Genomic DNA, 13,086 nt, shown 5'->3' with positions numbered 1-13,086 from the left:
GCGTTAAGTTACTTTATTTCCTCGGGTTCGGGTCTTTGTCTTCGTGTGTTGTTGTCGTTGTCATGCATCTCATATCATGTCATCATGTGCATTGCATTTGCATATGTGTTCATCTCTTGCATTCGAGCATTTTCCCCGTTGTCCGTTTTGCATTCCGGCGCTTCGTTCTCCTCCGGTGGTCTTTTCTAGCTTTCTTTCGTGTGTGGAGATTAAACATTTCCGGATTGGACCGAGACTTGCCAAGCGGCCTTGGTTTACTACCGGTAGACCGCCTGCCAAGTTTTGTATCATTTGGACTTCATTTGATACTCCAACGGTTAACCCAAAAGGCCTCGTGTGTGTTGCAGCCCAACACCCCTCCAATTTAGCCCAAAACTCACCTAACTTTGCTCCATCATCTAGAGCGTTCGATCACGATCGCGTGGCCGAAAACCGCACCTCATTTGAACTCTCCTAGCTCCTCCTATGCCTATTTATATTCCCTCCCCGAAAAATCCGGATCCCCTCGTCCAAAAACCCTAGATCCGCTCCTCCTCGCGCCGCCGGACAACGTCCACGCCGGACCGGACGTGTCCGACCTGCGCGCCGCCCGCCCGCAGCCACTCCGGGCGTGCCACGTGGCGCCGCCATTCGCCTCGGCCGCCAGGCCCGGGAGCCCGTGGCCGGCCCCCGAGGCCCGCATCGCCAGCCCCACCGCCCGGGTTGCGCCGCCGCCCGCGCCTCCGTCTCCCCCGGCCGCGACAGCCCGGCGCCGCCTCGCCTCCTTCTCCGGTCGGCGCCGCTACCGCCCGGCCGTCGCTGCCCAGCCGTCCGCCGGCGCCGTCCCGACCCCGCCGCCTCGCGCGCCGCCGCCGGAGCTCGCCGGCGTCGCCCCCAAGCTCCGGCCCGGCCCCTCCCTCTTCTCCGGCGACGAACTCCGGCGAGGGACCCGTCCGACCTCGTTTTGCGTGCAGATCTGAGATCCGTGAACAGTAACCCTAGAGGTTGTTTTTTTCTTCTAAGTCCCGAAATTGCAGATCCATATGCCCCTGTTCGTAGCTCCGTAACTTCGCATCCGTAGCTCCGATTCATGCATATAGCATATCAAAATGTTCATCTCAGAGAGTACATCATTTCATTCCATTGCATCATTTTCATTTGAGTTCATCTTGATGCCCGAAATGCTGTTAGAAGAGGGCTACTTGAGATAATTGTCAGATCTGCTAATCCGTTTAGGTTTTTGTCATTTTTGCCATGATTAATGTGTGCATGATATGCCCTGATGCTCTACATATGTTTTGTTAAGGGTTTTGTCATCTTTCCAGAGGTGCAACCCATGTATTTTTGTGACGTATGTGGTGACTAGTGCAAGCTTGCAAAGTGGTGCACTTGTTAATTCTGTTTTCAGGGACTTAGCATTTCCACCAAGTCCTTGAGCTGTTTATCTCATGTTGCCATATGTTCATGGTGTTTCTTAGTGATCCATGCCTCTTTTGAGGATGATCAGTAAGGATGTTTTGTTAATATTGTAGTGCTCTATCCATCCATGTCTTTGTTTGCAATTATGGCGCACCCTAGCTTGAGTCAATCGAGCTCTACTTTTGCTACTTTGTGAATCTGGGCAGATTGTCAACTTGTTTGCAATTTTGCCGATGATGTTGTAGTTGATCCGTGTATGCTATGCTATTGTTCTTACCATGTCTAGCTTGTATTTTGTGCCTTCTTGATGGGTGTATGCTTGTCTTGCCATGACTTGCACTGTGGTGAGTGCATCGAGCTCGTAAACATGCCTACTTGAGTTATGTTTTCAGCATGTGCCAGTTTTTCACTAAGCCTGAAAACTGATTATGTTTTTGCTATGTTCACATGCTTGCAATTGTATTTTCTGATCCCTTTTAGCTCAAGGTCACTAGTGGACTTTTGTTAAGCTCTTTGAGTAGCTCCATGCCATGCTTTACTTTGCCATGTTCAGGTCCTGTAGCATGTAGTTTTGTTGCTCCGAAGAGTGCAACCTGGTCTGAAATTCCAGACAAGTGATAATTTCACTAAGTCTGAGATCTGTTTGCCATATGCATTTTTGCCATGCTTGTTTGAACCTGTTAATGGATGATTAGGCCGTAGCTCAGTGCTAGACTTTTGTTAAGCATCTTGTAGGCATCCCTGCCATGTATTTTGTTGTCATGTTTGGGTGCTGTAGCATGTTTATTTCGTTGCATTTAGTTGGCTACTTGCTGTAAATCGCAGACCGGTGTCATATTTGAATCGCTTGCCATTTCCAAACCGTAACTCCGATTCCGACGTTCTTTATATCGTTTTCAAGCGATTTCATCTCATCTTTCCAGTGGCACACTTGTATTTCCAAGTTGAGGCCAGGTTCATGCATTTCCTGTCATATCTTGCATTTTGCATCCCGCATCGCATCCCGCATAGCATATCATCATTGCATCATATTGCTTGATCCTTGCACGTGGTTGATTGTATCCTTGTTGTTTGTTTGTCTTGTTTGGGTAGAGCCGGGAGACGAGTTCGCTAACGAGGAGCCCGTTGAGTTTGCTCTCGAGGATCCAGTCAACTCTGACAACTGTGCAGGCAAGATGATCATACCCTCGAAATCACTACTATCTTTGCTATGCTAGTTTGCTCGCTCTTTTGCTATGCCAATGCTATGATGCCTACCACTTGCTTTCAAGCCTCCCAAATTGCCATGTCAAACCTCTAACCCACCATGTCCTAGCAAACCGTTGATTGGCTATGTTACCGCTTTGCTCGGCCCCTCTTATAGCGTTGCTAGTTGCAGGTGAAGATTGGAGGCCGTTCCTTGTTGGAACATTTATTTACTTGTTGGGATATCATTATATTCTATGTTATCTTAATGCATCTATATACTTGGTAAAGGGTGGAAGGCTCGGCCTCTCGCCTAGTGTTTTGTTCCATTCTTGCCGCCCTAGTTTCCGTCATATCGGTGTTATGTTCCCGGATTTTGCGTTCCTTACGCGGTTGGGTTATAATGGGAACCCCTTGATAGTTCGCCTTGATTAAAGCTTTTTCAGCAATGCCCAACATTGATTTTACCATTTGCCACCTAGCCTCTTTTTCCCTTGGGTTTCCGGAGCCCGAGGGTCATCTTATTTTGAACCCCCCCCCCCGGGCCAGTGCTCCCTCTGAGTGTTGGTCCGAACCGGGCAGCCTGCGGGGCCACCTCGGGGAAACTTGAGGGTTGGTTTTACTCGTAGCTTGACCTATCAGAGTGTGCCCTGAGAACGAGATATGTGCAGCTCCTATCGGGATTTGTCGGCACATTCAGGCGGTGTTGCTGGTCTTGTTTTAACCTGTCGAAGTGTCTTGAATTACCGAGATACCGAGTCTGATCGGAACGTATTGGGAGGAGGTTTATTCCTTCGTTGACCGTGAGAGCTTGTCATGGGCTAAGTTGGGACTCCCCTGCAAGGATTTGGACTTTCGAAAGTCGTGCCCGCGGTTATGGGCAGATGGGAATTTGTTAATGTCCGGTTGTAGATAACTTGAACCTTAACTTAATTAAAATGAATCAACTGAGTGTGTTACCGTGATGGCCTCTTCTCGGCGGAGTCCGGGAAGTGGACACGGTGTTGGAGTAATGCTTGCGCAGGTTGTTCTCTAGTTTCTCGCTCGCGCTTTGCCTCCTCTTCTCGCTCTCTTTTGCGAATAAGATTAGCCACCATACTTGCTAGTCGCTTGCTGCAGCTCCACATATTTTTACCTTGCCTTACCTATAAGCTTAAATAGTCTTGATCGCGAGGGTGCGAGATTGCTGAGTCCTTGTGGCTCACAGATTACTATTACATCAGATGCAGGGCCTGATGATTCTGCTCCAGGAGACGCACTTGAGCTCAAGTGGGAGTTCGACGAGGACTCTCAACGTTACTATGTTTCCTTTCCCGATAATCAGTAGTGGTGCCCAGTTGGGGGTGATTGGGACCGTGTCGCATGTTGGGTTCTCTTTTGTTTTGGCGCCGTAGTCGGGCCATGAGTGTTTGGATGATGTAATGTTATTTATGTACTTGATTGACGTGGCGAGTGTAAGCCAACTATGTTATCTCCCCCTTATGATTTATATTACATGGGATGTTGTGAAGATTGCCTAACTTGCGACATATGCCTTCAATGCGATTATGCCTCTAAGTCGTGCCTCGACACGTGGGAGATATAGTCGCATCGAGGGTGTTATATCCAGCTCTGAAGGTATGATTAATACCTAATCTAAATCACCGTCCGCGGATCCATTTGTCTTCCTCATGTCCGGCAGCCCGATCACCGGATTGTCGGGACCCCTGGAGGTATATGCTTCAGCGCAAAGGACGGCTCGCTTCCCCACCAGCCATCGGAGTGGAACCCCCGGCTGATGCTTCAGCGGGAGGGGAAGGCGGTGCATGTGCTTCCGTGAAGCCCATGTGGGATCGACAGAGGTCCTCGAAAGAGAAGAACCGGGCAAGACATCGGCTGTGTACGCCGGTGTCCTTCATGGGACCCAAGCGGCGGCAGACTCCCGTGTTCTACTTCTCCTTGGTGATAGCGACGGACGTGGAGGCGTTGGCCTCCCACTCGTCGCTCTCCGTGCACCCGACTTCTGCCTCTACCTGCATGGCGCGGTCGCAGGCAGGGGAGGCGCAGCCGCAGATGTGGGAGGCGCGGTCGTCGACGGCAGCGATGATGCTCGTGCCGCTGTGCTCCCCGCTGTGACGGCGTCGAGCAACTAGCCACTCCTCATCGAGTGGGCCTAGAGCGGCGAGTTGCTGAACCACGCGGCGGCTTGGGGCGACAACTTGCTCCGTCAAGTGAGGCTCGGGAGGTGGAGTAGCGAGCTGCCTCGCTCGTATCCGGTCGGCTCGGCGGGCCACCCAGTTGGCTTGTGCGTCGAAGAACTGATCTTCCGAAGTCATCAGAAGAGTGGTGGAGGAGATTGGGAGGAGGCGGAGGGGTGTGGTTCTTGCCCGACGTCTACCCTCATTTAAATAGAGAGCAGACGGTAGGAGCTCGGCCGGCGTTGCATTTAATGCCGACCCGCCCATGAACGGACGTGTGGAACGAAGTATGTTTCTCGACTTCCACGGGGGATTAATGAGGGTGTATGAATGCGACGAGGAGGCGTGTTCAGCCGGGCGTGCAGCCAGCACTCCGCTTCAATGGCAGAGGCAATGAGAGGTCGCATCGGCCCTCCTCTATGCGGAGCGGCACGCTCTACAGCAGCATGAATGCAGACAGGTGGCGCCGGGTGGGAGCACACGGAGAGGAGGGAGGGTTTTTTTGATGGGTCAGGGTAGTCAGAAGCAGACTTGGGAACAGTTCGAGAAATCGCTTCCGGACCGCTCCACGAACCGATACAGATCGTCGTTGAATGGCTTCCGTAGTCCGGACCGACAGCGCAGTCCGGAAGGTTACGGAAGGTTTGCGGGTCCACCTTGAAGATGCCCTTATCATACCACATCTTCACTAACCTGAGTAGTCATCGGGAGATGGCTGAAGCTATTTTGCAACTTTTAAAGGTAACTGCTGGATAACTCCATTCATTACATCATTTTAGCTCAATGTACATACATTGGGGAAACAAACTTGCAAGGACATGGCTCCTTCCACACACAGAAAAACTTGCAAGGACATGTCCCAACACAACCATATCCTACTAGACATCAATACAACAACTACAAACACGCGAAACTGAGCATCAGTGATCACTAAAGCACACCACCTATGTTACAAGGACTGTCTGTTCCTACTTCATAACTCGCAGTTGTCCTATAAAAGTAACCCGCGCGAGTACATTTCTGTACAGCTGTATCGTACATGATCGACGGATAAGGCTTGATTTTCGATGCAGGTCAGTCAGTTTCTGAGGCCTCTTCCTCCGGCAGTTCAAAGGCGTCGATCTCCTGGAAGTATGCTCTCTGCTTCTCGACGAAATCATCTGGTAACTTGGGTCTGCCAGAAGATGAGTTCTCCACCCCCAAGTGCCTCTTCTTCTGTTCAGAAATTCAAGCAATCAGCAAGGTGAAATCACTGTTGCTAGGGTCCCAACATTTTTACTTTTGTTCCTAAGGTTGATTCTGTGGAAGGCTGTTTATACAGTAGGCTTAAGCACTGATGTTTCGACTAGCGCATGTACTACTTAAGTCCTTCACATTCAGAATAAAAACAATATCAGCGGATATTTAGATGGACCAAACATACATAATCCTTGAGCTGCCTTCTTAAGTTTGTGTGATACCGACACTATGGTGCCAGTACTTGCTCTACAGCATACAAGTGAGGTGTCAACATTTACTCAAATAAGCATATCTTCATATACAGTGTTGAATAAATGCCGCATAGGAGATACACATGAAAAGGAGCATGAAGCAGAAAATCAATATGTGCCTTATTACCATTTACTTGTCACATATTACTGAATGACAAAGTTTGGGCAAAATCATGAGCTACAAACAGCAAGCATAATTAATATTCGTATCATAAAGATCAGTCAAAGAGAGCATGGCGGTCAAGGAAAAATTCTTGGAAAATGGCTCAAAGTTTACTGCTGCTTACCTTTTTAGCTTGATGACAAGGAGCTGAGGATGAAATAGGACAAGGATCCTGAGCTGCTGGGGCTTTCTTAGTTGAGTGACTGAAAGGGAGGTGCAATTGAGTTAACTAAATACGCTCACATTGCAAGCATTAGCTATGCCAATATTCAGACTTTGCATTCGGAACTTGCAGATATCTGGACATCTGGGAACATTTACTTATCCAGTTACCCCTATTACTAATGACATAGTATATGATTTGATAACTTCATTCTCTTGAAAACCCAAAAGACACTGTACAAGCTACCAGTATCCAAAGCACTTAACAACAAGAATGCAAGCAGTTAACAAATAGATAGCCAGACTGACAAAACCATCAAAATATAATAAGCAGACAGGTATTCTGACAGTCTAGACCAGTTAGAACTTGAACTCTAACTGTTCATATTGTGTTTCAAACAGAACTATTGCGGGCTTAACAAGATTATGCAACAAAATGAATGGGCTGCAGGTATACAACAGAAATAGCACTGTGCAAAATCAGATGGACCTTGTCATCAATTATTATGGTTGCCTGGTTGGTGCGTTTGTTGCACCTTATTCTATCATTTGCGATGAAAATTTATTCTCACCTACTGATAAAAATCTGCATTAATTAAAACTTTGTTGTACTTGGTCTGGTTTGAAGACAAACTAAATACAGCAATCGAAATGAACTATCTCACGGCAGAAGCTTATCATAAGTAAATCACACAATGGATAGCACAAAAGCAGGTGTAGAGCTGCAGGGTCTGAACTCTGAACCGAAGTAATGAAATGCAAGTCAGTTCTGAACGAAAGGGGACTAAATTGCCCGAGGCACATATCAACTTGCTCACCTGCCGGCCCTTGTAGCTTTCCCAAGAGGGGGGCAACTTGCTGCTGCTCCAGTAGGAAAAGGCGCCTTGACACTGGTGGGATTTCTCCTCCCCCGGGTCCCTCGACTCGTGTAAATCGTCGAGATGGGCGATTTCACCAAACCCGGCTCCTCAACAGCTGCAAAGATCCAGAGTCAGAAACTCAAATTGGTGCCACGCAAGGAGAAGCAAATAATCCACAGCACCTCAGCAATCGAACGGAGAAGGCGTTGCGGTGTGATAATGGTGAAGGAAATCGGCGCGCCTAGCTAAGATGCTGCTGCTAGTTAACTAAGGACTGAGCCGAGATTGGGGCAGTGAGCTCACCGGCGGCGGAAGAGGCCTTGGAGACGGGCGTGGCCAACGCGGAGGAGGTGCACGCGGAGGCGTCGGAGCGCGGCGGCCGGAGGGGCCGCTTGGCGCTAGGTTTTCTCGGGGCGGGGGTGCTCGGGAGGAGGTTAGTCAGATCCCCTAGGGGCAGCGCCGCGTTCCGCCTCCGCTTGCTGGCGGCTGCCGCCGGTGGCGTGGTCGTGTTGGTGGTAGAGGATTCCATCGCATTCGCGCGGGATTGGGTTGGATTTGGGGGTGGGGTTTGTAGCTGAGCGGCGGAGCAGCAGAGCGGGAAGAAGAAGAGACGAGAGCCTTGCTACGGAAGATTGGAGAACAACCCGCTGAACCCACGAATATTCAAGAGAAGAAGAAAAAAAAAATCATGTACAGTCTTTTTAAATATCTACCCCTTCCAATTCAAAATTAGCTATCAGTAGTTTTTAACAGGGTTTTATTATGAATAAATAAAGGTAATATTGCTTCCTCCAAAAAAAATAGAGGTAATACTACAATAAACAGACCATGAATATGAATCATTGTCTCACTTTGCTCATCCAAAACAATAAGGTGTGCATCAAAGGGGCTTACTCGTGCATGCCACGTGGGACAGAGGCGCACTGTGTGGCGCAACCAATGGCGTGAGGGGTGCACTGTATATCGAAGGAAAAAAAGAAACAAAACGCAATCTCCTCGATCGCTCGTTCTCCGTTCGCACCCAACGTCTCCTCCCAGTTAGAGTTACCGCCGCCGCCCTCCCCCACGCTCATGCCCTCCATCTCCTGCCCCGAGCTCCATCTCCTCCACCCGCGGCCTGCGCTCCGTCCTTCCCTCCTTGTTGGCGCTCAATCCGGCGAGCGTGAACCGCCGCAAACCGCAGCAGAGGGAGACGTGGAGAGGACATCAAGCCGAGGTGAGTTCCCAATCATCTCTCTGTATTTCTTGATGTGCAGGCCCAGCCCCTCCTATGCTTTCTATTCTCCGCTTGTCATCGTCGTCAAGGAGCGTTTCGTGGTCTGCTCATGCATATCCATGAATGTTTGTGTGTTGATTTTTGATTCCTACCTGAAAGATCGTGGATGTCGCCTAGAGGGGGGGGTGAATAGGCGTTTTAAAATAATTACGTTTTAGGCTTGAACAAATGCGGAATAAACTTAGCGGTTAATTTTCCAAGCACAAAACCTAAAATAACTAGGCTCACCTATGTGCACCAACAACTTATGCTAAGAAAGATAAGCAACTATGTGATAGCAAGATATATGACAAGAAACAATATGGCTATCACAAAGTAAAGTGCATAAGTAAAGGGCTCGGGTAAGAGATAACCGAGGCACGAGGAGACGGCGATGTATCCCAAGTTCACACCCTTGCGGATGCTAATCTCCGTTTGGAGCGGTGTGGAGGCACAATGCTCCCCAAGAAGCCACTAGGGCCACCGTAATCTTCTCACGCTCTCGCACAATGCAAGATGTCGTGATTCCACTAAGGGACCCTTGAGGGCGGTCACCGAACCCATACAAATGGCAACCCTTAGGGGCGGTCACCGAACCCGTACACTTTGGCAACCCTTGGGGGCGGTCACCGGTACCCGTCAAATTGCTCGGGGCGATCTCCACAACCTAATTGGAGACCCCGACGCTTTCCCGGAGCTTTGCACCACAATGATTGAGCTCCGAACACCAACAACCGTCTAGGGCACCCAAGCACCCAAGAGGAACAAGCTCAAGGGTACCAAGCACCCAAGAGTAATAAGCTTCTCAACTTGTAACTTCCACGTATCACCGTGGAGAACTCAAACCGATGCACCAAATGCAATGGCAAGGGCACACTGAGTGCCCAAGTCCGTCTCTCTCAAATCCCACCGAAGCAACTAATGCTAGGGAGGAAAATGAGAGGAAGAACAAGAAAGAGAACACAAAGAACTCCAAGATGTAGATCCAAGGGGTTCCCCTCACATAGAGGAGAAAGTGATTGGTGGAAATGTGGATCTAGATCTCCTCTCTCTTTTCCCTCAAAAACTAGTAAGAAACCATGAAGGAATTGAGAGTTAGCAAGCTCGAAGAAGGTCAACAATGGGGAAAGAACACGAGCTCGAAGGATAGGTTCAATGGGAAGAAGACCCCCTTTTATAGGAGGGGGAAAATCCAACCGTTATGTGCTCAGCCCGCACACGAGCGGTACTACCGCTCAGGCGGAAGAAACAGGGAAAAGGAGCAACAAAACATGAACCTTGGAGCGGTAGTATCGCAGGAGACAGCGGTACTACCGCTGGGTTAAGTGGTACTACCGCTCCCTTCGACGGTACTGCCGCGCAGAACGAAGGGGAAAGGGAAAGAGGGAACCGGGTGGTACTACCACGGAGGAAGGGCGGTACTGCCGCTAAGGAGTGGTACTGCCGCACTACTGCCGCAGCGAGGTACCGCACAATCCGACACAGAAAAAGACCCCTCGAATCGACGTGGTAGGGACCTGGTAAGCCAACGGTAGTACTGCTGTGGAGTCACCGCGGTACTACCGCTGCGGAGCGGTACTGCCGCTTGTGACTCCTCAGCGGTACTACCGCTGGGTACCATGGTACTACCGCTGGGACCCTGACAAAAACCACACTCAAGAAAACCAGAACTGCCATAACTTCTGCATATGAGCTCCGAATTGAGCAAACTCAAACTTGTTGGAAACAAGACGACGAGTAGCATCAAGAAGAGGCAGGGGAGGTATGCCTAACAAAAAGAAGAGTGAAACCTCCAACCGAGAAGAACCGGCAAAACCTCCAACATCAAAAACATCATAGAAGATGCAAGCGAACTCCGTTTTCGATGAACTCAAGTTTGTCAACAAGATGACCGTAAGCTCTAAGACTCACAAAGAGAACCAAATAAAAACCAAGAAAGATGATGTAAGGATGCAATGGTTTGACCTCTCAACGAACGATACGATCAAGCTACTCATTGAGAGCCCCCTTGATAGTATGGCAATCGATCCTATAACCCGGTCTCCCAACTACCATCATGAGACCGGTAAAATAGAAAACCTATCAAGGGCAAATCTTTGCCTTGCACATGGTCCACCTGAGCTAGATGATGACGATCTTGACTCCTTCAAGTTGGACCACCCTTCTTGATTGTGTTGGCTCGAGAAGACTAGTTGATTGCTCCCCCATACTCCACTATGGGTGAGCCTTTCTTCCGCACATCTTCTCAAGTCCATTGTCACCATAATGGACGGCAAGCTTCAAGCATTTGATCTCTTCGTGATGCTACACTTGAACTTGCACACCGCAACCTTTCTTGATTGTGTTGACTTGCTGAAGACTAGTTGATTGCTCCCCCATACTCCACTATGGGTGAGCCACTCTTTCGCACATCTTCATAAGTCCATTGTCACCACAAAGGACGGCAAGCTTCAAGCATTTGATCTCTTCGTGATGCTCCACTTGAACTTGCACACCGCAACCTAACCCCACAAAGAACCCTCACGAAGACCATGGGTTAGTACACAAAGCGTAATTGACAATGCTTACCATACCATGGGATCACTTGATCCCTCTCGGTACATCTTCTACGCTTTGTGGGTTGATCAACTTGATTCACTCTTTGACTTAGTCTTAATCAACCTCTCACAAAATCAATCTTTACGTAATTCCTTGAATAGCACCTTGGTTGACACAAACTCTCCTTGAAACCAACACATGTACTCCAAGAAAAGTCTATGGACAAAACTTTCAAATATAACTCAAGGCAACCATTAGTCCATAGAGATTGTCATCAATTACCAAAACCAAACATGGGGGCACCGCATGTTCTTTCATTGCCTGTGTCAGTTTGTTCACGCTCATGAGGTGTTTGATCTTATGTCTCCTCACTGTGATACGTTCAATTTTCTTTACCTTTTTTAGAAAAATCGCGCTGATCGGTTTATCGTCAGATTTGGTTTGCTATTTCATCTGCTCAGTGGGTTGTCTTTGTCTTTAGGTACAATTTGCAGCGCTTTTTGTTGCCGCTTCAGTTCATTGTGCTTTTTCTTGTATGAGGTTTCAAGCAAGATTTTTCGGTTGGTTCCTTTTTCCTCTTACAGATTTTGAGCAAGATTGTTATATGTGGAAGTATGAAGATGGATTTGAAATAAATTCTGCTGTGCTGTGCATTTTGAAACGAGATGAACTTAACTGAAGTTGTTAATGCCATTTAAAATACAGTGATCTATAAAGTTGGGCCGTATGGCTTCAGAGCTGCGCCAAGCGATGGAAGAGCTTCTGCATCCCTCGCCAACGCAGACATGCGTCACATCACATGCCCTTCGGAGTCGCTGCCGGCTGAGCCAGTGCCTGCGCAAGCCATGTCTCCCACGGGCCTGGCTACGATTCCGGCATCGAGCAAGGCGATCCAGTTTTCCCTCTTGCTGGGCAATGGCAGCTTCGGCACCAAGCACCTTGAACTACAGGTTTCGATCACTACGAATGTCACATCGCTCGTCATCAGCCGAGCAGTGATTAACAAGCTGGTGAACCTGCACAGGGCGTCTTATCTTCATGGGAAGTCAAGAAACCAATTTGGTTCCATTTATTGGACATTTCTTGAGAGTCAACTGCATTGCAGGGATCAATGAGCAATTAGATATTCTGAAAAACAACAACGGATTTGACAGATCGGTACTCTTTGTGACATAAAGATGCCAAATCTCTAAGAAAACACTGGTGTTGCAGGCTATGTACACGGGCAAACGATGGCTAACATCTATAGCTTCTGGAACTGTTTTTCATCATCATGCTCGGCAGACACTGCAGCACTTCAGAGATAGTTGAACTGCACTATTGCCTGGTGAGTGCTTCATTTTTCCCCTTTCAAGTTACCTTCCTGATTTCGGTGGTCTGATATTGATTCCCATAGGTGTATGGAGGCTATCCTGAAAACACGAAGAAAAAAGCCCGGCTCCTGTTTTCCATCATTTCCCGAGAAATTCTTGCGAACTGCTACATATTTCTGTACGTCAGAGATATAATGAGGCTGCACAGGCATGGTTTTGAAGATATAATCCAATCTTTTATCATACTACACCTGCCTGTGATCGGATGCTAATACATTGCATTGACATTCAGGTACTGAGTGTATGACCGACTGATCATTCTCAACCAACCAGCAGCTCAACACAGCCCTAGAGCAGCAAACATACTACGGTGTACAGGGAGAACAGTTTCTAACACATATTGGACTACAGGAAGAGCTTGTACACGGCAGACCCGTTGCTTTTCGCTTCCAAAGAGTTAGATCACTCTGCTAGACGATGATGATTGCTCTGGCTCCCAGATCAGGTCAGCCATTTCACAATTAATATTTATTTTGCCGGTTTGT

The 13,086-nt window shown here is 48.5% G+C and overlaps 1 protein-coding gene across 1 annotated transcript; it reads right to left on the bottom strand.

The window, feature by feature from the left end:
* Positions 1 to 5,827: 5,827 nt before the first annotated feature.
* Positions 5,828 to 8,080, bottom strand: LOC125551075 (proteoglycan 4-like). Its single transcript, XM_048714224.1, has 4 exons — positions 7,739 to 8,080; positions 7,394 to 7,550; positions 6,538 to 6,616; positions 5,828 to 5,975 (listed from the first exon to the last, which is right to left on the bottom strand). The coding sequence occupies exons 1-4, from the start codon at positions 7,962 to 7,964 to the stop codon at positions 5,835 to 5,837; spliced, it is 603 nt and encodes a 200-aa protein (XP_048570181.1). The 5' UTR covers positions 7,965 to 8,080; the 3' UTR covers positions 5,828 to 5,834.
* Between the last annotated feature and the right edge of the window lie 5,006 nt (positions 8,081 to 13,086).

The sequence above is a fragment of the Triticum urartu genome, chromosome 4, assembly GCF_003073215.2.
Source record: "Triticum urartu cultivar G1812 chromosome 4, Tu2.1, whole genome shotgun sequence".
In the NCBI taxonomy this organism is placed as follows: Eukaryota; Viridiplantae; Streptophyta; class Magnoliopsida; order Poales; family Poaceae; genus Triticum; species Triticum urartu.
This window is presented reverse-complemented; position numbering and strand designations above follow the sequence as displayed.